The 22602-nt window shown below is 43.9% G+C and overlaps 2 protein-coding genes across 3 annotated transcripts in view; both read left to right on the forward strand.

The window, feature by feature from the left end:
* klf1 (Kruppel like factor 1 (erythroid)) overlaps positions 1 to 13263 on the forward strand; it is a 31500-nt gene extending 18237 nt beyond the window's left edge. The window contains exon 4 of the mRNA XM_085795509.1: positions 13241 to 13263. Within this exon, the coding sequence (XP_085651635.1) occupies positions 13241 to 13242 (2 nt within the window). The 3' untranslated portion in view covers positions 13243 to 13263. The remainder of the gene's footprint in view (positions 1 to 13240) is intronic.
* nfil3-5 (nuclear factor, interleukin 3 regulated, member 5) lies at positions 1343 to 10774 on the forward strand. 2 transcript variants are annotated; one of them, XM_085794475.1, is made up of 2 exons: positions 1343 to 1603; positions 7575 to 10774. In XM_085794475.1, the coding sequence occupies exon 2, from the start codon at positions 8124 to 8126 to the stop codon at positions 9987 to 9989; it is 1866 nt and encodes a 621-aa protein (XP_085650601.1). In that variant the 5' UTR covers positions 1343 to 1603; positions 7575 to 8123; the 3' UTR covers positions 9990 to 10774. The 2 variants fall into 2 exon arrangements, with proteins under 2 accessions (XP_085650601.1, XP_085650655.1); XM_085794529.1 differs by lacking the exon at positions 1343 to 1603 and adding an exon at positions 3238 to 3446.
* Positions 13264 to 22602: the final 9339 nt, after the last annotated feature.

Below are 22602 nucleotides of genomic sequence, written 5' to 3' on the forward strand. Positions count from 1 at the left end.
AAAATAATGTCACAACAATCGTTTCATTCATGATTAATAAGATACATTTTGTCTTGTCTCATTTGATTTTATCCGATTTTATCTTAAATGTATTAAAGGTTTGCTTTAGTGTTTTCCTATTTCTATAATAATAATAAAAAAAGAAAATATATAATAAAACTTTCTACTACAAATTATGCCAACATTTTCCAACAAAGCATGGCCATATTTTTTAAAAAAAGAAGTTATCTATCTATCTATCTATCTATCTATCTATCTATCTATCTATCTATCTATCTATCTATCTATCTATCTATCTATCTATCTATCTATCTATCTATCTATCTATCTATCTATCTATCTATCTATCTGCAGCAGTGATATCACAAATTGTACATACAGTAGCCTTAGCCTATATATATATACACAGTACAGTATATATAGTCCTACTGAAGTTACCAGTAAATTGCACTGTTATTTTTAACAACTTTATTGGACAGTTTAATCTGTAACAATAAATCACATTTATAGCCTAAAGTGAATGCCTGCCATATCTAAAACCTAGTCCTGTGACTATATTGGCCAAATACAATTAGACAAGTAAGGAGTACAACCCCCTCTGAAGTCTAGTGAAGTATAAGTAGTATCTGAAAATTGCATAATCTATCTATCTTATCTGTTAGCAGAATATCATGTCATGACAACAAAAATATAAAACAGAATTAGGGAAAACATGGATCTAAATTTGATTTTATAATATATCAGTAACAACTGTGTGTCTATAATCAACCTTAGATATGTTTTACAACTGATCTTAATGTCTTACCAGCCTCTATGGTGTCATGTGCCAATATGTACTGTGTTGCAATCAAAGTGTTAAAGAAACACACACAGAGAATGTTTTTGGGTCATGAGGTTCCCGGACTAGAGTCCTGGGACCATGAGGTTATTATCAGAATAAACTTTATCTTTGTTCCATTAAACATAAAGTATCCCCAGGAGAGCATAAATATATATATTGACACAGAGATGATATGTCCCACTGACTCTTCGCTAGCCTCGCTGAAGGACATGCTGTTACATGCTATTATTGGACGTCTCAGTATAACGCGGTGTCCATGCGGACGCATGCATGCCCTTGATATAAACTTAACCGCTTCCGTAAAAGAGTTGGTATTACAACGCGGAGGAAAGGTGGAGATATAGGTGGAGGGGTGGGGAGGACACATAATACAGAGGGGTTAATAACACACACACAGCGGCTCTCGCGCGGAGAGAGACAGAGGACAAAAACGTGACTAGGCAGCCTAAGAGCTGTTATGCAACCGCTGACCTACTAACACATATTTCTAGAAAGGGAGCCAGAGAAACTGGAGCAGTGTCCGACCGCACACAACACACAGGCAGCTCGAGCCAAGAGACCGAAACAGCATCCACCCGACCCACTGACTCAACCACAACCGACCGGAGCACCGACAGGAGAAGAAGGAGAAAGTTTTTTCGTATTTCGTTTTTAGGGAGGTTTCTTCTTCAGGGACAAGAAGGGAAGGAGGAAACAGGAGCGAGACAGCTTTTGTGTCGGGAAAGCCTGAATCTTTTTTCCCCTCCTCCAGGACATGGAAAGGTATGTAGAGTGAGCGCGAGCCGCATTCCGCCCTTTGTCTTTGTCTGCTTGTATCTATATTGTTTAATCGGTGGTGTATGGTTTAATCATATATGCGCCTCCGCTGCGTGTGTCTGTGTAGTAGACATGAGGACGTGATGCCCATGGCCGCTTATTGTTCACATGGAGACTCGGCTCTAACCGGCAGACCCGCGCCTGCGTCCGTGACTTTGAGACGTTTGCGGCTGTTTTTGTCACATGAACGCGGTGGTCTGCTCCGCTCTGCTACTTTTGTTGCCGGTTTTTTTATTTATTCTGTGCTCTCGCTTTGTTTGTGACACGAAACATGTGTTAGGACGGAGGAAACGGAGCCGTAACCGGCCGCACACCCCCCATTATGAAGGCTACTCAATGTCAAGGCGAGGTAATTTCCCTCATGGTGGTGTTTTCCAGGGAATGGGGGCAGCTGCTGCACTCAGCCTGTGTTGTCTGGTTAATGCAGACACACGGTATGCTGTATTAGCCCCTGCACGTGGCATGCTGCGGGTTCAATATTGTTTTCATGTTTTTGACTTAATGACTTTATTTTCTGAGCTATTAATGAATCTCTCTGATCGTCCACCTGATGCAAATATAAGACTGAACGAAAGCGTGGCTTTTAATATGAATAACCTACAATTTTATTTATAGGGTATTGTTTGTGGTAGATTTAGAGAGAAAAAAACGGTTACATTTCATGCAAATGTGGAGGTTATAGTTAAATTTAGTAAAGATTATATGCCAAAAAAATGCCCATCATCATCTTATCTATAACAATAGATGTCCTATATTCATTTGCAGGAGTATAAGAGATACCTAAGGGATATTACCTGCAACATATCTTGTACAAGTCATCTACTATGAATGTAATAAAAAAATGTCATGCTTATATTCACATAAAAAACGACTTCTCTCCAGATGTGAAGAACATGTGCTACTGCTTTTAGGTTACATCACTATCACTTAATAAACATTAAAGTTCAAAGGAGAAAACAGGCACAAAATGTCTGATTTCTTCTTCTCAGAGTGAGTCACTAGATGATTCTCCTTTACTCATGAGGTGGGTTAAGTAAAGCACAAAGCTTCGCTTTGAGGGAGTTGGAGGGTATGACATAACCAGCGCACAGCGGGGAGAAGCAATAAACAGCAGCTCTCTCCTGGGACAGAGAGGCCTGTAATTGATTCCCGTTCACACCCTGTGCTTTCTTCTCATCATTCATACCCATATTCATTATTGTTAAAGCAGATAGATATTTAACAAGTCTGCGCAGGGGAAATTGTATTTAGAAATGCTCTCATCAGTGATGTAATAGAGCTACTCAAGGTCTGCAAGCTATTTTTAACTTGCACAGCCTTTATCCTCCAAAAGGAAACATGGAATAGTAGAGGCTAAGTTGGTCTGTCTCCCAAGATCCGGGTGAGATCTTGGTGTGACTTTGTTGTGAAATTAGAATAACAAGTGAACATCCAGGATGTGATGCAATGCATGGAAACCCCTGTCTGGCGAAGGCAGGCAGAGCTCTGGTGAGCTCTTAGTCCGCCTGCTGCCAGCTGGTCTGTTTTCAGAGCCGTCTGCATTGCTCTGTCCCAGCCAGCACTCTGAATATAGGTCAGACCTGTAACTGGGTGAGGAGGCACATGAGGTATACGGGACAAGCTGTGGACTACTTTGACCACTCCATCTGTGGCTCTGAGGAATACAGACCTCAGACTTATGCATACTGAAGTAAATTAAGCAATTTTGGCCCAGTTTTCTAACTTTACTGGCTGTTTATCAAAACTTTTTTTTCCCTCTTGCTGATTTTGCTTTGTTATTCTACTGACTGTAAGTAGCAAAAACTTTTGACTTCTTAGTAAAGGGGGATGATGCAGGAAATCAAAATCAACCGACAAAGATAGAGATTATTGACCGAGTGAGATTCAGATCACTGAACAGCAAATGTGAATGTTATTTGTACGAATTAGCAACTTTCAAAATAGATTATTTCAAGATTATTTATTCAATTCACTGTGTAACCTTCTTTTTAAAAAGTGGTGCTTAAGTTGTATCTGTTTATTCAGTCACTTGCCCTTGGTACCAGTTGACGTGTGTTGGGTCACGTATGACTCGGAGGAAGTGTTACATGGTCGACACTCACACACAGGTCTCATTAACTGACCTGGAATGTCTGGCTTTCCGTCTCTTCGGTTTTGTTCCTTGACACAAAAACCACGGGGGGAAAGATGGTGGCTCCTAGCCGGGGGGCCCCATCCACGTGTGTGGTGTTGGATCACTGTGAGGGTGGAGGAGGGGAAATCGAGGATGCCATGCGTTTTACTCACACTTGCCTCAGAGGAGGTCAGAGGTGAGGCATTCCTCCCTGAGCGGCATAAGTGGCTGTGTTTTCCTCAGCCAAGCCTAACACGGAAACACACATGCAACAGATCACTCTTTAAAACCCTTCTGTTGTCCTCCTGGGTCAGGGAAGGAAGGACAAAGGGAAAGAAGGAAGGAAGGAAGGCAGGCAGGCAGGAAGGAAGGACAGAGGGAGAGATGGGAGGAAAGAAGGAAGGGGAAAAGGAAGGTGAAAAGATTGGGTCAATTGGGTTAAAAAGGAAGGAAGAAGAAGGGCCGAAGGGAAGGAAGGAAGGAAGGAAGGAAGGAAGGAAGGAAGGGGAAAAGGATTGTGGGAAGAAGGAAAGAAATAAAAATGGAAGGAGTGAACAGAATGGGTCAATTAGATCAAAAGAGGAAGGAATGAAGGGAAAAAGAAGGAAAGAAAAATGGAGGGAAGGGAGGAAGGAAGAATGGAAGGATGGAGGAAGGGAACAGATTGACCCAGAAGGACAACAGGAGGGTTAAAAAGAGAGAGAGAAAGAGAAATTATTATAATTATTAGTACATACACAATGCATACATCTCTCCTGTAGCTTCACCCTGCTTTTTTCAGGGACCTGAACACAGAGGGGGGGGTGTCTGAGCCTCTCACAGCTATAGTAACCTGTAGCGTCTGCCGCTATGTAATATGCATGTGTTACACAAGCTTTGCTCTGCAACAAGAGAAATTCAGAGCACGTAGGTTAGGAGCAGCAGCACCACTACCAGCAGCAGCAACAGCAGCAACAGCAGCAGCCCCTCCCCATGCAGTCCAGGCAGAGAGAGGGAGCTGCTATGTGTGAATGTGGCTGCAGAGATGGGTGTGTGCTCTGACGTCAATGCCGTCTCCCTGTCCTACTCCTCTCTCCCTATCGTTTTTCATCTGGCGCATATTGTTATGTGCTGCCGCGTGCACGCGCGTCGCAGGGTTTGTGGAGCGAACAGGAATTAATGTTGAAAATCACTGGGTCTTTCATAATCCGATTTTTTTTGTGTGTGTATGTGTAGCCTAGGGAGGGAGGGGGGCAGATGGCGCGTGCAACTTTGTCTCTTTCATTGCTCCTGCTGCAGTTTCTGTAAAATTCCTCTCATTTCCACCAACTGAATTCCTCCCGTCACACCATCGCTCCTCTCCCCCCCCTCCCTCACCCTTCTCCGTCGCTCTATTTTTAGCGTGCACTCTAATACTCTCTCTCTCTCTCCCTCTCCCGCCCGTCCCTCCCTCCCATGCAGTCCTACTGACCTATTTTATGGCGCACCGTCAAAGACAGGAGGAGTGTTTACTGCTTAGCGTCGTTTCTAGGTCAGTGGGACAGCGCAGACGTATGCGTGCTTCCTTTCCTTGCCCGCCTTTGTTTCGCGCCCCAAACCTTCCCCATTGCAAGTCTTTATGAAAATGATTCAGGCTTGGGGAGGGAGGGAGGCGGAGAGACGGGGGCCGACCCTACATTTTTCCACATCTGTTGCTGGTTGCGTCCAAATCCCTCTCTGTTCAGCGTAGCTTTACTCCACTTCTATAAGGAGAGGAGTTGAACTAAAAAGGCGGAAGAAACCGAATGTGAAAGAAAAATCCGCGTTTAGACCTAGACCTAGATCTAGTTATATCGCCTCAGACACCAGTTAATAAATGGTTAATTATTCTGAGCTGCAGTTGAGCTGTTTCAAGGTCATAACGTGGGTTTTTAATGTGATATTATGCAATAGGGTTACTGACTGTGGATTGGGAGGTGGGGCAGTCTGGAGAAGACTGGATTAAATAGTAATGATGTATTAAAGGTGTAGTGTGAAGTGGTTTGTGATGAGGGAACAATACACTGAAGGTCAATGTGCAGCAGATTATATGTTCTACAATAGCACCCACCTTTATTCTACTGAGCGTGTTTTTTTTCTTCTTTTTTCCCTTTGCCTTCATGACATCATCACGGGTTTTAAATAACGGGAACAGTGTGTGGAGCCTCTTTGTTCACGTCTGCTTTCTGCCATGTCTGGTCTCAGTTTCCAGGCTTCAGTATACAGAGGGAACCTAAAACAAAAACAGTAGCATGAACTGCTTGTTTTTCATCAGCAACACCCCAAAAAATCCCTCTATATCTTTCCATGACTTATCTGTGCATTTCATTTGGCTCAGTTTACTATGTCAGCATTGACTTTTGTAGTTTTAGAGGCACACAGGAGATACCCTCAGGCTTCTTGTCCTTACTGCTTCAGTAGCGTAACACAAATCCTTACCACAGTTCCTGCACCAACATCTTATTTGCATACATGTGCTTTGTATTTGCATTTAATTATCAAAGATTTGAAAGTCTGAACAAAAGTCCCCTGACAATTAAAAATGACCGAACTGGGCTGAGGTGCGGCTGAAATGATTTTGTGTCCGTCCACTAGTAAACAGTGCCTTCACTTATTCCAAAATTGGCCTTATTAAGAAATGAAAACATTTGAGAAACTCGAGGCTGTGGGTCTATGAAGAGCGAGCTTCATGTTTGTTCACTGTTTGATTCCCGTGTTGACACCAGAGGAGTCACTGTTACCCACAGGCACACTGACCTAGATTTCAGCACTCCCTCTGTGCATGTGTGTGTGTCATAAAACGTTGTTTTCATGTTTGTAATGGACTCCAGGACTCAGTGTAACGATGTGTCATTAATTACTGCACATCAACTGCGTAATGCCGTGCAGTGAGAGAAGCAGAGGAAACGGGGCCTAAAAACAAAGAGCAGATCTAAGTTATTACATAATGCCGAGCCCCCGTCGACATCCACCACCGAGTGCTGCACTGGGCATTGTTGTTAACTTTATGGCGCAAGATGTGTTTGTGTGAGCGGCGCTTCCTGCTGAGCTACGATGTTGACACAACATAAGGAAGTTCAGCAGCTTGCGGTGTTGAGTAATTTCAGACAGTGTGACGGCTACCAGAGAAACTGAGACATTACAGCAGCAATGGAGATCTCTCCCCCCCTCCCTCCTCCCCCACAGACAAACACACCACAGAGCCTCAACGCAGATGTGTGTCCAGATATGGCAGAAACTGTGATGACTGACATATATAGGTCAATTTCAGACATTCCTCAATAGGTGTGATGCATTAGTGTGACTTTGTTCAGACTTAGATTTTATTCCCCTACAATATAAAAGCAGAGGTTATTATTTGTTAAATCAGAATAGGTTGGATAATAAACCAGAGCCAGCCAGTCCACTCCTTCCCTCCCTCAGCCTTTTATCTGTCAGTCTCTGCAGAGCTGGCTCCAGGTCAGCCTGCCTCAGCCCCTGTTACGTGACTATGACAGTGGCTCCCTCTTACACAAGAGCTCTGCAGTAGCAGCAGCAGTCCTGAGTGCTCGTGTGCGCCGCTACTCAGGCTCTGCATCCACTGTGAAGTCAAGGAGACAAAGACAAGAAAGACAAACGTTGTGCAACTTTGAAGGGTTATGTAATAGATTTTCAGTGCAAGTTGAACTGCGATAAACAGACTGTGTAATGATCACAAGCCTTTAGAGGTTTCACTAAAGGGACTATGCATGCCACAATGAGCAGCAGTGGTTTTTACAGCTAATCTAACTCTCTCTCTCTCTCTCTCCTTCTGTCTCCTCAACCCAGGTAGTGGTCAGCAAACAGCAGCAGTGGAGCCAGATCCTCAGGGAGCCCTGAAGTAGACGGACTGACCTACATCTTGTGCAAGACACTGAGAGGAGCAAAGCAGCAGCCTGACAGGCATCACAGCTCTGCTAAAGATTGAGGAAGACGCAGATAAACTCCAAATCACCTCCGGCGAGACTCCAGAAAGCACTTTGAACAACTGACTGGAAGACGCTCTACTCAAAATACAAACTTTCTTTTTTCGAGGTTTCCTCTTTTTTTTCGATTCCTCGTTCACAACAGTGGTTCAATGTCTGAGGTTTTCGTGGAGTTCCACCTCTTTTTAATCTTCCTGGCGAATATGGACACTTGAACTTTGACTTTATATAACAGAAATCAATGAGGCGCAACCCTCAAGGAGCACAAATACCTCATCCAGAAATTTTTGCCGATCCTGCGACATAGTCACAGTCCGTAGTAACAAGGCAGAAGGTTCATATAGTTTTACATCTTTTCCCTTCCCCCCCTTTGCCCTTTGCTAGAGTCACTCTGGCCCCCAGTTGGGAAAAAATGGAAAGTCTCAGTCTACACTTCTCATCCACCAGCAACAAGAACACCATGGACGTGGAACCTTTCTCTCCCTACGACGGGAGCATCCCATCCCCCGGCCCCGAAGGCGGACAGAGGTCCAGCAGCCGCGGGGGTAAAGGTAGCAAGCCTAGTGTGACTTCCCGTCGCAAGCGGGAGTTCATCTCTGATGAGAAGAAAGATGCTTCCTATTGGGAAAAGCGGAGGAAGAACAACGAAGCAGCCAAGCGCTCAAGGGAAAAGCGCCGGCTCAACGACATGGTGCTGGAGAACCGGGTCATGGCGCTGAACGAGGAGAACGTCCGTCTGAAGACAGAACTCCTCCAGCTCAAGCTGCGCTTCGGCCTCATCAGCACAGCCTCCTACATGGAGAAGAGTCAGCAGATCTCCAACAGTGCCATGAGCGCCAACACTGGTAGCAACGGGAGCAGCTCCAACGGCACCCCCAACAGTAACGCCTACCTCTCCAGCAGCGGCTACTCAAGCGCGTCCCAGGTGATGCTCAACTCAGACTCGTCTGAAACCGAACAGTCGAGCCGCGGCGAGCGCCACGGCTCGCTCCACAAGTACTCTCCCCACGGCGGCTCCGTCTCCGACATGTCCGACGGCTCCTCCAGAGACAGCCCCGAGCCCATGAGCTACAGCATAAAGAAGGAGCCGTCAAGTTTGGAGATGGCCAGGCTGGAGAGCAGCGGGATTCCCGACGGGATCCCCAACGGAATGCCACCCGCGGTTTACCAGACCGCTCTGGTTTCCCCTCACCAGCAGAGCACCCAGATGGCTGAGAACGCCATGGACTACCAGCACCACCAACAGCAGCAGCAGCAGCAGTGCCACATGGAGACCACGTCCAGCCCCGCCCCTCAGGCCACCTCTGCGCAGAGAAGCGTCATCCTGTACCGCTCCAGCAGCGGCTGCTACCCCGTGGAGAGCCAGAGGTCCGAGGAGCAGCAGTCCCAGCAGAGCAGACCGCCGCAGCACGGCCAGCACACCTCCACCTCCAAGTACTCCGACTGCTCGGCGACCATCTCAGAGGTCGCCGAGAAGCTGGAGAGGACAAAGACCCTGGACTCGCCTCAGTACGAGTACACCACAGACAACGACGAGTCAGCGGAGGAGCTGCAGCAGAAATACAACCCCCACATCCAGCAGCAGCAGCATCACTTCAGCTACCAGGGTCAGGAGAACAGACTGGAGCACACAGAGAGCCGCCAGAACCCCTTCGCCCCCAATCTGATCCACAACACTGAGGAGGGCAAGTCCTCCTTCACACAGCACAACGGCTACCTCAACACACTGGACGAAGAGCCCCCGGTCCTCACCTACGAGGGGGGGCCCCGAGCTGACGGTTTCTACCAGGAGAACTCCTCCGCCAAAGACACCTCTTCCAGCGACGGGGACCCGCGTAGCTCCGACAAGGAGGGCTCCACCGACGACGAGTCCCCGTCCTCGTCCTCGTCGGACATCAGCAGCAGCTACCACCAGAAGGCGGCGGGAGCTGCCGGCTCGTACGGAGAGTGCCAAGGCGAGGTCAAAGGCACCGCCCTGCCTCACAAGCTCCGCCTCAAGTACAGAGCGCTGTCCAACGGGGGGGCGAGAGCGCAAGCAGAAGGCCCCGTCAGCTCCTCCATGTCCCCCTCTCCCACTTTGCCGCAGCATCCTTACTTAGCTCTGCCCAGCAACCTGCACAGCATGCAGGCCGGCGGGGAGGGCAAAGAGCTGGACCACGAGACTGAGTTCGCGGAGGAGGCCCGGCGTCAGATGAACGAGAGGGCGGAGTCTAGAAAGGAGGGAGGGAAAAAGGGATCCGGCAGCGGGAAAGCCGGACGTAGTAAGAGGCGAGATTAAAGGACAAATAGGAGCAGCTGGAACATTTTCCTATCACCTCTTTGTTGTTGTCTTCAGCAGACGGACAACTTTGATTCACATCGCCACCTTACAAGACAGACAGGGAGCCGGTGATCTGTGTGTGAGGCGCGGTTAGGATGTGATTTCACCATCACGTTTCACTGTGTCACCTGTTCCCCTTCCCCTTACTCTCTCCTACCTCCCACCTATCTCTCCAATGAAAATAATAGATCACTCAATGAGGGAGGGGGCAGAATGAAACTCTCCAGAGCTGGAGCCTGGGATATTTCCCTTGTGGAAAATTCAGACATTACTCAATTATTCATCATTGTAAACTGCCTTGGTGGCTGGCCAGCGTTTATGTGGCATTATGGGAACATTCCTTTTACCAAAGATTCACATCCTTCCTTTAGCATCTCCCCCTTTTTTGGCAGAGTTACATTCCTCCTCCCTCCGAACACAACTGTACCATTTGGTCTTCTCATCATCTGCACACAAGTCCTCTTCACTTCTGAAGCACTTAGATTGTACATTACTGTGACATATAAATTTGCATATATGGAATATATATTTTAAGAAGAAAAATGTGGCAAAAACAACAAAAAAAATAAAAACTGTGGGATGCGGAAGTTGTAGACTTAAAAGTGATCAGTTTGTTCTTGTCGAGACACCTTGTACAGTTCCTCTTTGTCTAGAAAATGCCTCAAAGATGTTCTTTTAACTCAAAGTGTGAACCACAACTTGTAAAAAAAAAAAAGAAAAATACAAAAAAAAGAAGAAAGAAAGGTACACTTTTTTCAGACTAAGCTTGGGCTCCTTGTTGACCCAAGCTCTTTGACACTCGAAGCTGTCAAAAAAAAAGAAAAGAAAATCAAGGCCAGTTATTCATATCAATGAAGGCTATGCAGTCGCTGTTGGCAAAACCTGACAAGCACAAGGCGAGCCTTGTTTGCCAACTGTTCAACAAAAATCAATACATCCTTCATTTTCCAGACAAAAATTGTCTCTAATAAATGAAATGGCTCTTCAGTCGCAACCAGCAAAGCTGCTCTCTCTTCATAAGGTGCCTCTTTATTGTGTTGTCCCTCGTCCCCACATTGGCCGATGTCTTAATGATCCCACTCACCTCCGCACTGAGTTGTTTTAGCTACGTAGCTGCAGTAGATCATACAGTCTTTACAAACTGTTTCACTTCCTGGTGCCTGCCTCTGGTCACTATGTATAAATGTAAAGTTGTCTCTTTTCTCTTGTATACTGCTGTCATTATTTTATTATTATTTTATTATTAATATTGTTATTTTCTATTATATACGGTTATTATTTTGGCTATTATTATGTGTATTTTTCTGTCATCCTGTTGTGTCATTTTGCTCTATGCTCTTCCTGGTTGTGCTGTGTATTTACCCTTGCTGCCCTTTGCCCCAGTTACCATTTGTACTACATGTTACTGTATAACCTATGTTGTTTGCCGAAAGGCTTTCCAAAATGGAAAAAAAATGAGTAAGGCTTATCCAGAAGTGATTATGTATTGCTATACTTCACATGGATATGCAAAATGGTTACAAAAAAAAAAAAAACACTCATTTTCGATTGTGAAAGATTCAAAATGGGGGAAAAAATAAAAAGGTTGTTGAATTTATATTTGTCTCTTTAAAGTTTTTTGAGTCACTCTTGTGTAATCAGTTGCACACTCACACACATGCAGACCAGACCTTTTCTAGCAGGAGACCAACTAGCTGATTCACTGCTCACAGACAGCAACATCCCGGGTTACCATAGAGCCCAGCTTTACCAGAAACGACACAGCCAGAAAAACTTTACTGGTTGACCGCATCATGCCCACTGGCTGAGACTGAATGAAATCACAACAATACACACACTGTGTGCTGCAGCAGGACAGAAAGGAATCTGTTATCCAGTTTTAACCTCAGTTGGGAAATTGCCATATGTAGATATGTATATAATAGCTATAATACATTTATTTGTGCACAATCAATCACAAAATATACAAGACTCTAGTATAAACAACAAATTACACAGCAAACTGTCTATGAAGAGTCTATAGATGATGTAATGTGAAGGTTGAGTAGTTAACTCAAACTGAAAGGGGTTAAAGAATAAAACAGCAGCTGAGCAGTGGAAAGTGTTTGATGTAGATAAGACAGAACTGAAATAGGTGATTTGGCTACTAGCCTGTCACAGCAGATTGATGTCAAAAAAGCAGTTCCACATATTTTTTTCTGTTTCTGTCCTGAATTACTCAATACCATGACACAATGTGTCTAAGTTGGAGAAATGTTCAGAAAAAAAAAGAAATCACAGAATGAGTGCAACAAGCAAAACAAGTTACACAACTGTCTTGGGAGAAAAACTGCGTCAGACTGTAAAGTGTGGCAGCCTGAATCCGACCCTGCTGTTAATGGAACAATGGCTGATGGGAACACCGAGTTGGCGTTGGCATAGTGTGCCAGTGACAAGCGTTATGTAAGAGCCATTAGAGCGAGGAGAGCCTCGGACACGAAGGTGTTGCAATTTCAGGGAAACACCAGAGTTTCTGTGAAAAATCTCAGAAGCAGCATCAGCTCTGGACTGGAAACATTAAACAAACCTGAGGACGGAGGAATAAAACCACTTGTGACTGTGTTTTCATCCACAGAGTAGATGAGTTTCATGTTGTGCAACTTAATGACGCAAATCAAGTGCATCCACAGCACTTCTAGCTATGAAGGTTTATTCTTGCGCTTCCTGTAATAGATAGGGGAAGGATGTAGGTGTGTTCAAGCAAATGACCACACATAGACCTGCAGCTCTAATGTGTTTTCACTTCTGCACTCCATGCCACCCACCAGCCAGCTATAACAAGGTGACATTCCTGAGAAAACTGCAGTGCTTTGTAGTGCACTAACCCTCCCTCCAACCCCACCCCCATCAGTATCTCTTGTTTTCTCTCTTACTTATTCCCTTTCTCTTTTTTTTTTCTCCCGACCCATGTTTGAGCTGTAAAAGCTGCTTTGTATTGCGCAGAGGCTTGTGAAAACAGGCTAGGAGAGTAAAAGTAGGTCAGTGAGGAGGGATAGGAGAGGATGGAGGAGAGGGAGGGGAAGGGGTGAGGAGAGGAGAAGAGAGGAGAGGAGAGGAGGGGGTTATACAGAGTGGAATTGAGAGAGAAAAAAGGGAGAGGGAAGCAGAGGAAGGAGGGAGGGTTACGTCACATGCCTCTACAGTGTAAAGTTGAGCAAACTGCACATAAAGAAGCTCTCTCTCTCTCTCTCTCTCTCTCTCTCTCTCTCTCTCTCTCTCTCTCTCCTTGTTGCATGAGGGAGCAGGTCAGTAGCACACACACACACACACACACACACACACACAGCTGACATTTATACACGGAGACTGATTAATTCTCAGAGCTTGTTAGGTAATATATTATGAAGGTCCACGACTCCATGACAGTTCGCCCCTCGCCATATAGCGTTGCACCGAATGACTTCCTGATCATGTTAGCTGACTGACCTAATTTGAATTTTTGTCAATATTTACCCACACGCACCATCTACATCCACCTGTCTGTCAGGTGTGTGCTCAGTGGCAGAGGAACGCCTCAGGACGGTGGCTCCCTTCAACTATATACAGGAGTTAATGAAAACTGGTAGGTCACAGGCAAGAGAGTGCGTGTTTGTGTGTGTGTGTGTTTGTGTGTGTGTGTGTGTGTGTGTGTGTGTGTGTGTGTGTGTGTGTGTGTGTGTGTGTGAGGGAGAAGGGGGGTGTTGGCCCTGCGCTGCCTGCGGTGATCAACAGCCTGGGCTGGTTATGTAACTGGGATGCTGCAGTATGTAGGTCAGCAGCACAGGGAGAGCCAGCGATGGGGTAAGGAGGATAGAACTGAGGAGTGTGTGTTCAACCCTGTGTTGGTATGTGTGTGTGTGTGTGTGTGTGTGTGTGTGTGTGTGTTCACACCTCTGAATTAGAAATTTGAGTCATCCTGACACAGAGGATGGCCAGTTTGTGTCACACTCAGCCTGTTTCAGACACCATCACAGACTGCAGAAATCTCTGCTGAAAGATCTAAAGTGAAGAAAATTATCGACGCTGCAAAAAAAAACAAAAAAACAAACTCGTTACATAACATGAATCAGCTTTGAATTCAGAACATTCATTGAATGTTTTTTATTGTGTTTATCTGCTAATGTGAAAAATAGAGTTATAAGATTTGTCTCTGGACTCATCGTCAGAGAGGATTAGGTTACATTCAGAATTCATTTCACTCAGGACAGAAACCTGTGGTGCTGGAAAACAAAAATGCTATTAAAATAATTCTGATCGTGATGAAAATAATCAGATTTTATCCAAATATTACACACAGAGGTCGCCTCTGTTCACTGAGGGGTTCTATAATTAAAGTATAAATCACTCAGGAATGCAGTTAATCAATTATTTCTAATGCTTTGCAGCGTGACCGGACCTCGCTCTAATCAAGACCCTCTGTGTCCTACAATGAGATTTATTAGAGCTATTCATAAACTCCAGGCACATTTGATGATGATTGTAGTTTCAATGGGTATGTGATGTTGTGCAATCTCTCCTGATGGAATTTGCACTTTCAAGCATAAGTTCAGCATCATGATCTTGTTATAGTACATTTGTATTTATCAATATGTTTTTCTATATTTCAAGAAGTTTGTTGACTTGTCCTGTGGGCAATTTCACAATCTCAAATGAAACCAAATCAGGCCAAGCATTTGTCTGATGGCACGAAACCCGAGAGCAGGACAGAGAGACATCTTCTGCTGGACATGCTCGGCTGGCTGTTTGCTGAGGGGAGGGCTGTGTTGGCTGTCATGATCCGTTCAGTCCCTGCTGCCTCTGCCCTACGCAGCACAGGAAAATAGGTCAGCCAATGTATGTGTATGAGTGTTACATATTATGTGTGTACAACGAAGATTTTGACCGCCAACTTCAGTGGTCCACTACAATACATACACACGACACACACAATACTCATGCATTTATATCACAACATAAAAATAGGCCACAAGAAAGTTGTGCACTTTTGAAATGAAAGTAGGCCACTAGGAATAGCTGTGTGTGTGTGTGTGTGTGTGTGTGTGTGCGCGCGCGCATGCATTTGTGTGTGAGAGAGATGAATCAGCTCCATGTTACGCAATGCTCAAGCACCCTTGGGTCCCATTACCATATCTTGTGCCCTTGTGCTACAGGAAGTAGTCTGTTTGCATTTGTGTGTGTGTGTGTGTGTGTGTGTGTGTGTACAAATGGAGCATACGGACAGTAATATCCTTTTGGCTACTGACTTCAGCGATCCATCATCTGTCTGTTGAATTTGTCAGACTGCTAGCTGGAGCCTGACTTGTTTTCAGACTGTTCCTTCACAGATGCTTTGTGAAAAATATGCCTGGACTGTAGTTTGTTTTGTAAACATGGTTTAGCTCAAAATTAGATGAGAAAATGGCATGATTAGGCTACATGTCAACATATTCCCCATCATTTAAAACAAAAAGAGGAAAGGGCCTAATTTCTTTTTCTGCTGCATATCCAACATTTTCATGAGTGGCTGTTCATCAAAAATAAACAATGCAACTTCAGCATTAAACATAATTTCTTTACTTATCAAGAACTATCACCCTTTTTTTTAAAAAAGGGTTCTGTTCCCCGCTTTTCCCCAAAAGGACCTGGGCAACAATTTTTGTACCCATACCTGAGTTGTGACTTTGCAGATTTTTGCCTATTTTTGAGTGAGAAGTTGAGTTGTGACTGAGTGAGAAATTGTCCCATTGGTTGGGTTTAGGCAATGAAGAACGGAGTTGGTTAAAGCAGAAGTAAGCGATCCGGTGGTTAGCAGTCCCCGCCCTCGTCCCTACGTCACCATATTCACGTGCATCCCTTGGCTGCACACACAGAGAGGACCGCCCCTTCATGCCGTTCTCTCTCCTCATTGGATAAAGGTTGTAGGATACAAGGAAAATTTTCTCCTCTTACAGCAGAGCAGAGTGACTGACAGACCCGTGTTTCAGACCAAACACTAAGTGATTTCCGTCGGAAGATATAACTATTTAAGACTTATATTAACACAAACATTCCGCTTACTTCTGCTTTAAGTTTAGTAAAAAGACCAGGTAGAGGCTAGACAGGCCAGATAGAGAGAGAGAGTCCATCGACCAGCAACAGCGGGGTCGACGTACGCTCCCCATGCCAACTAGCTAGCCCTGGCCTCATCAGTTCTTGCACTAACACTGTAGCATCATCTGTCCTTTGTCCAACATGAGAAGAACTTGGCAAGTAGTTATCACCCCTCGCTACCAGCGGGAAACCACGTTCAGTGGCCATTAACAAAGATACTCTACTTACACAACAGTTTTGCCATTTAAAATTAACAAGACACCACCCTGCAGTAAGAGAGTGTAAATAAATACTTAAGAGCGGTTACAACTGGTTAACTTTGTTTGGCACGAATCTGGTTGCCTGGCAACCTCCACACGTCAAGAAGTTGATCACTGCACCCAGCCGAGGAATGATCTGGAGTCAGGATACAACACTCCCCTGTTTGCAGTCAACTGGGTTAAACTAGCTGAGATAAACGGAACAAGGCTAAAGTGTAACTTTGGCTAAGATAAACCAAGCTAAACTTAGATTAGTTAAACTAAGCTAAACTAACTTCTCACAGGGTCCAGGTGGATATTATGTAGCTATCATTCATCAATGAGGTCCAGTAGCCTCAGTACAATCTAATCCTCTGTTGTTTTAAAACAATCAATGTAGTGACTTTCCTGCTGATTCACCAGGAAAGTCAATATATGTCCTGAAAACAGTATGTGTGTGCTTGAGGTTTATAGGCCCTGTTTGCTCCTAATTCATATTCAGCTGAGCTTTCCACTAACTTTCACATCACCAACCAACGGTGCCTCACGCCACCTGATGCAGTCATGAATACCAGTTCAGTCCAGACACACAAGTTTCCCATGTAGCTGTTGGAGAGTATGACTCAGGTGTCATGAATGCCTATCGCTGGCTTCCACAAAAACATTAATATTTGTTAGCTGCTGTGTGTACTGTGCAAATATTTCACTGACACCAGAGGAAGATTGATGGCCCTCGAACACATGAGTTCAAGTTTTAGTTTTGTTCAGTTTTAAATCCCCGAGCTGCCACATTGTTGCATAGATAGTTTAACTGAGGCATTTCTGGAGATCAATAAAGTTAATTAAACACAGAGAGGAGGTGGACTAGCTGCCTTTATGAGGAACCCTGGTGACACTTTACAGTAAGGCAGTAAGGGGTATGCTGTTTCCAATGAAGTCTTGTTAATAAGGCATTATTTAATGATAACAGCAGGCAGTAGGTCAAGGTAAATGTGAGGACATTCCCATAAAACCCTGGATGTGACCTTGGTCATCACAGCCTGGAGTTATTAATAAAATAGGCTACTACCTATATGTTTCTTTGGCGCTGCAGCTGAATAAAACATTTAGCAGGTTTGCCTTGCAAGCCTGACATATCCTCACATGCCTTTAAGTACATAAAAGGAGTTTTATGGCTGGTGTAACCATCTCTCCATGAAGAGATTCCTTCCTAGCATGACTCAAATGTAAAAGATGTGTGTGGGGGAAACCACAGTCCTTCTAGCTTAAGTAATATGTGACTTCAGTGGTCTATGTTTGCCAAAACAAATAGGTTACTTCCAAAGTTTTGGTCATTTAGTTCTAAAAGACTTACAAGGGGGGGGGGGGGGGATGTAGCACTAAAACTCCTCAAGCTCACAATGGAGCCAGACTATGTTTCATCATCTTTAATATTTTAAAATAGGGTATAATATTGGTGTTGAAGTAAGCCAATGTAATTATAACAACAGAGAGGGGCAGGTATTATAAGTTTTCTTCATCCTGCTCATTTTCATTCATGGTGACAATGTGTACATTATGTAATTTTGTGCAACCTTGTGAAGAATGTATACCATGAATGGAATAAACCAAAAATGAAATAGGCTAAATATGTACAAATAAAGGCTGTACATGTGTTTGTTTATTGTAAAGATTATATGGCTAACAAGGGAATCTGTAGGAGATTGAGTTAGTTCTCATTCAAAGAGAGAAAGAGCAGTGCTGGAAGAGATTGCCTCATGGCTCAAAGGTGGTTGTAACATGGCTGTTTGGACAGTAGCCTATCACTACTACAACTTCACTGCCTGCTCATGCAACCAACCATTACATGATGATAGATTTAGGAAGAAAAAAAAAATCCAATCCCATCCTCTGACCTACATGTCTATCTGAGATTGAGGCTTCACTCCAGATACAGTGCACACAGCTGATACTGTGCTGTTTGATCAGAAGTAATGCACAGTCTGCATTTTGCCACATAAGCCAACATTATTGGAGCTCCAGCAGCCTGACAGACAAACAGCATGTTGGAGGTGTGGTAGTGAGGTAACCTGGCTGCAGCCCTTCATGGTGGCTATTAAGTGGATTAACCCCTTTGGATTAGTCTCAGCCATTTCTCCCATCTGTCTACTGTTACACCACAAACCTGCTACTGTAAAACCACTCCAAGACGGAGAGAGAGAGAGAGAAGGGAGACAAAAGGGGCATTAGAAATATGATAAAATGATCTACAGTACTGACCCACTGTGCTGTATATCTGTACGTGCCTGGACGGACACACAACACGCACACCCACAGAACCATGGGTGCAGATCCCGGGGGGGACGGGGGGGACATGTCCCCCCCCAATTTCTGAAAAACATGAATTGTCCCCCCCAATAAAAATACCCTAAATTATTAAAAATTTAACAAATGTATTTTCAGACTTCACATTCTCCACATTTTAGATTCACATCTAAAAAGAAATGATTGAAATGGTGGAACAAAAAACCAGAGCAGAAATCTCTGGTCTCCTCCACTAAGATGCAAATGAATGGGTAGTTTCTTACTCAGACGCTGATGACATCAGCAGGCTTTACATTTTAAAAAACGACCCCCTCAATCTTAGGATTCATATTTTGATATTCATCCATATCAATTAATCATGCATAAAGTAGTCCCATACACCGGGAGAAAAGGAAGATGGTGAGAAGAATTGGGGATCTGGGAGGGTCGGTGGGAAGCAAAAGATAAGAATGTGAGTAGACATTATTACATGTCCGAGACCCTTAAAATTATAATTTACTAATATAACAGCAGTGATACAGCGGTTCGCTGTTAAGGACAAATAAACAAGAATGGTAAGCACAATAAATGATTCCCTGTGCTGTACTTTTTGAATGATATGGTGAGCTTCTACCAAGTTGTGATTTATGGTCTCATGTTATGAGTTGCATATGGGCAAAAAAAACAAAACACTTTTGTGTCCCCCACAATCCTGACATCGGATCTGCACCCCTGCACAGAACTAATGCTTGTTCACATGACATGTTTACATTCTACTGTAAACACAACCACACAGCGGCCGCGGCCTCACATGCAAGAAAACATGCAACCACGCACTAATCTGTGATTAGTGGTTGGTTATTATTCTCAGCTGAGTGAGCAGCAGCCATGTTGGCTACAGTGCTCACACAACAAGTTGGAATTAGCGACACATGACTTTGGACATGGCCGACTGTAAGGAGGGATTTTGATTGAATACAAAAGTGTGTCACTGTGTCACACTGGTGAACAGGAAACTGAGGCCTTTAAATGTCTTTCCACTGAGCTTACTCTGATGAGGCCTGAAGAAAAGATGACAAGAAAAAAAACACAAAACACTGGTGATTACATTGTTGTGAATATTCCTAATGATTTGTTTTCTCACTATAAAACTATTAAAAATAGACTGAATTAAAAATACATAGTAGGTAATTACCTTGAGTGTGTGAAACTCCTTCATCGCTCCCTCTCTGAATTAATAGTGACATTCAACTACTCATTAGTACCACCAACGAGGTTATATTTATTACGCTGTGAACAGAAATCTGCTGAACAAATATCAGTTAAACTGTAATAAAGGTCAACCAGCTTAGTTATTGGCGCTGATAGCCTCACTGTTCTTTTAGTGCATGTGTGATAAGATCTAAAGATTTCTAAGTTGAATGGACCCTTCAAAACAAATGCAGATGACACGTGTTGACCCCACAGTGTCACTGGAACAACGTGACGAACCTACATACTGAAGCTGTCACACAGTGGTCATGAGTTGACTTGAAATTTGCCACAGTTCATCTTTGCTCCAAGGCCTAATTTTTCCCAGACATGATGTAGGTCATTTCTCCAAAATAGCTGCATCAATGCACATCTGCAAACCTATCAGATTGTGCAGCATCGACAGATGAACATGATGACGGCTGTGCGTTACTATTTTTGCATACCAGTCTGGGTCAAACCTCCTAATTGTGTTTTTTTTTTCTGCCATTCAAAAGTACAAACACTCCACGAAACACAAGAGCATCCTCTGTGAGTCAACCTGGGATGAACAGAAACTCTCTCTTTTTTTTATTAAGCTCTCACATGATACCACTTCCCCAAATGTTAGTCGGAGTAAGTTCATGTCAGGGAAGAGGCCTGGTCTGGCAGTGAGCACACTGGAAGTCATTAAGACTCAATTAGGCATGAGGCCCCAGAGCAGAGGAGGACAACAAGAAACCACAACCACAAGCTCTGCCCTCAGGGGGGAAAGTCACAGTTTGGTTTGGTTATTTCTTTTTTTTTTTTTGTCTGCTCTCCAGGACACAGACACAAAATGCTTTAATGTCATACTGATAGTCAGATGAGGGCGAGGGCACCAGAGGAGCAAAAATATTGTTGTGGCATTGTGCTGAGGCGATGACACATAGCAAAGATTGATTGTAGATATACAAATGCATACCGACTGTTATGCAGCACCACATAGCATGTTCACATAGGTAAACACAGGAAATGAGTCAAAAAGAAGCAGGAAGGCAAAGAAATAAGTAAGAGAGAGCACATCAGCGTTACTTTCTTTTCTATTTTTTGCCTCTGAACCAACTACAGTTACACACCGACATCAGCCTGAGAGATGGTGACGTGACGTTGCTGAAGCAGAGTAAAGTCTGTTCAGAATATGGAAGAGAGGCCAGAACACACGCAGCAGAGCTGGAAAGGTCACATTTTCCCACATGCACATATCTGTCACCGTGAACTCTGACCTCCCACATTGTTGAAGGCTTATGAGGGTGCAGAGGCAGAAGAGCAAACCTGTTGACCCCCCCCCCCCCCCATGTCATCTCAGTCCATTTCCTGTAACTGCTACAACTTGCTCCATGACGGCCAAAAATGTAGGTCACTGCTGGAAAGACCGGTTACTGTCGGTGTAGGAGCAGCCGGTCCAGCAGCTCAACACAAAACATTCGAAATATTCAAAGTATCTGTGTGTGGCTCCACCTAGTGGTCACAATACAAACACTACGCTTGTCCAGACAGTATTGGTTTAACTTGTCACACCCTTTCTGAGCTCATTTATGTTTATACTTATATTATAATAATACTTAGTAGTAGTAGTTAATGTCAAATTTTAAGCGAAGAGTTAACTCTGTGTTGATACCAGCAGCGTTCCTCTGGGCTCAGGAAATGTATTCATCTAGAAAGCAACACAGCACAAAGGAACACATTCAAAAATTATGGCACAATGATGAATTGTAAATTAGCTTTATTAGTGGACATTTGATATAATAATTATAAACAACAAGTGCTTAGATTAAGCTTTAAAATGAAGAATCTGTTGAAATAAAATGAAAGATAACTCGGTTATCACCTGCATTGAGTCAACAACTTCACTTACATTTTAAACATTATAAGGAAATAATTGGCAAGACAGTTGACTAAAGTCAACAGACAGACAGACAGACAGACAGACAGACAGACAGACAGACAGTAGACTCCTTCATATATTGCAGCTGCCAGACCTCATTTCCAAACCTTTAACCTCAAAGCTCAGGGGCTTTAAAACTGAACTCAGCGATGTGAAACTCTGCACAAAACCAGCCGGGTCCTCACCAGTGTGTGTGCTGATATTTATTCATTTAAAAAAACAGAGACGTGAATCACTATGTGTGCATGTTCCAGCAATGAGTTTTACTTTACTTTTTATTATTCCTGTACCACCAACCAACACTGGCTTTGTGGAGGACTTCACATCACCGAGACCATCATTTAAGTCACATTCATTAACTTACTGAGATACCTTGTTTCCACATACACGAGCCTTCATTCAATTAAATCTCATTCACAGCGTGATCATGTACTTAAAGTCATCAGCAGCTTCACCTGAATCACAGCCTGTGCTGTCGACATAACGGTTCAGGAACGCACACACTCCGGGCAAGACGTTTTAAAACATTTAAAACATGCACACTTTTATGCTCGCACACAAAGTCTCCTTCATTTGAAAAGCTGCTTTCTCCCTCCAAGCAGACGCAGTCAGCAGCTGAGCCTCAGAGAACTCAAGTTAAGGACGTCTTCAGTGTCTGAGAGGAGCGAAGACAGGATCCAAAATGAAGTCAAACACAAAACATTTTTATCATGCTACTTGCGCTCTAAAATCTGAATACTGAGATGCATTAAATAATTTAAGTTGATAAAAATTACATTAAAACATTTAAACTGTCAACTAGAAG

Source organism: Trachurus japonicus, chromosome 1 (assembly GCF_045865225.1).
Source record: "Trachurus japonicus isolate A0001 chromosome 1, Traja_1.0".
Taxonomy (NCBI): Eukaryota; Metazoa; Chordata; class Actinopteri; order Carangiformes; family Carangidae; genus Trachurus; species Trachurus japonicus.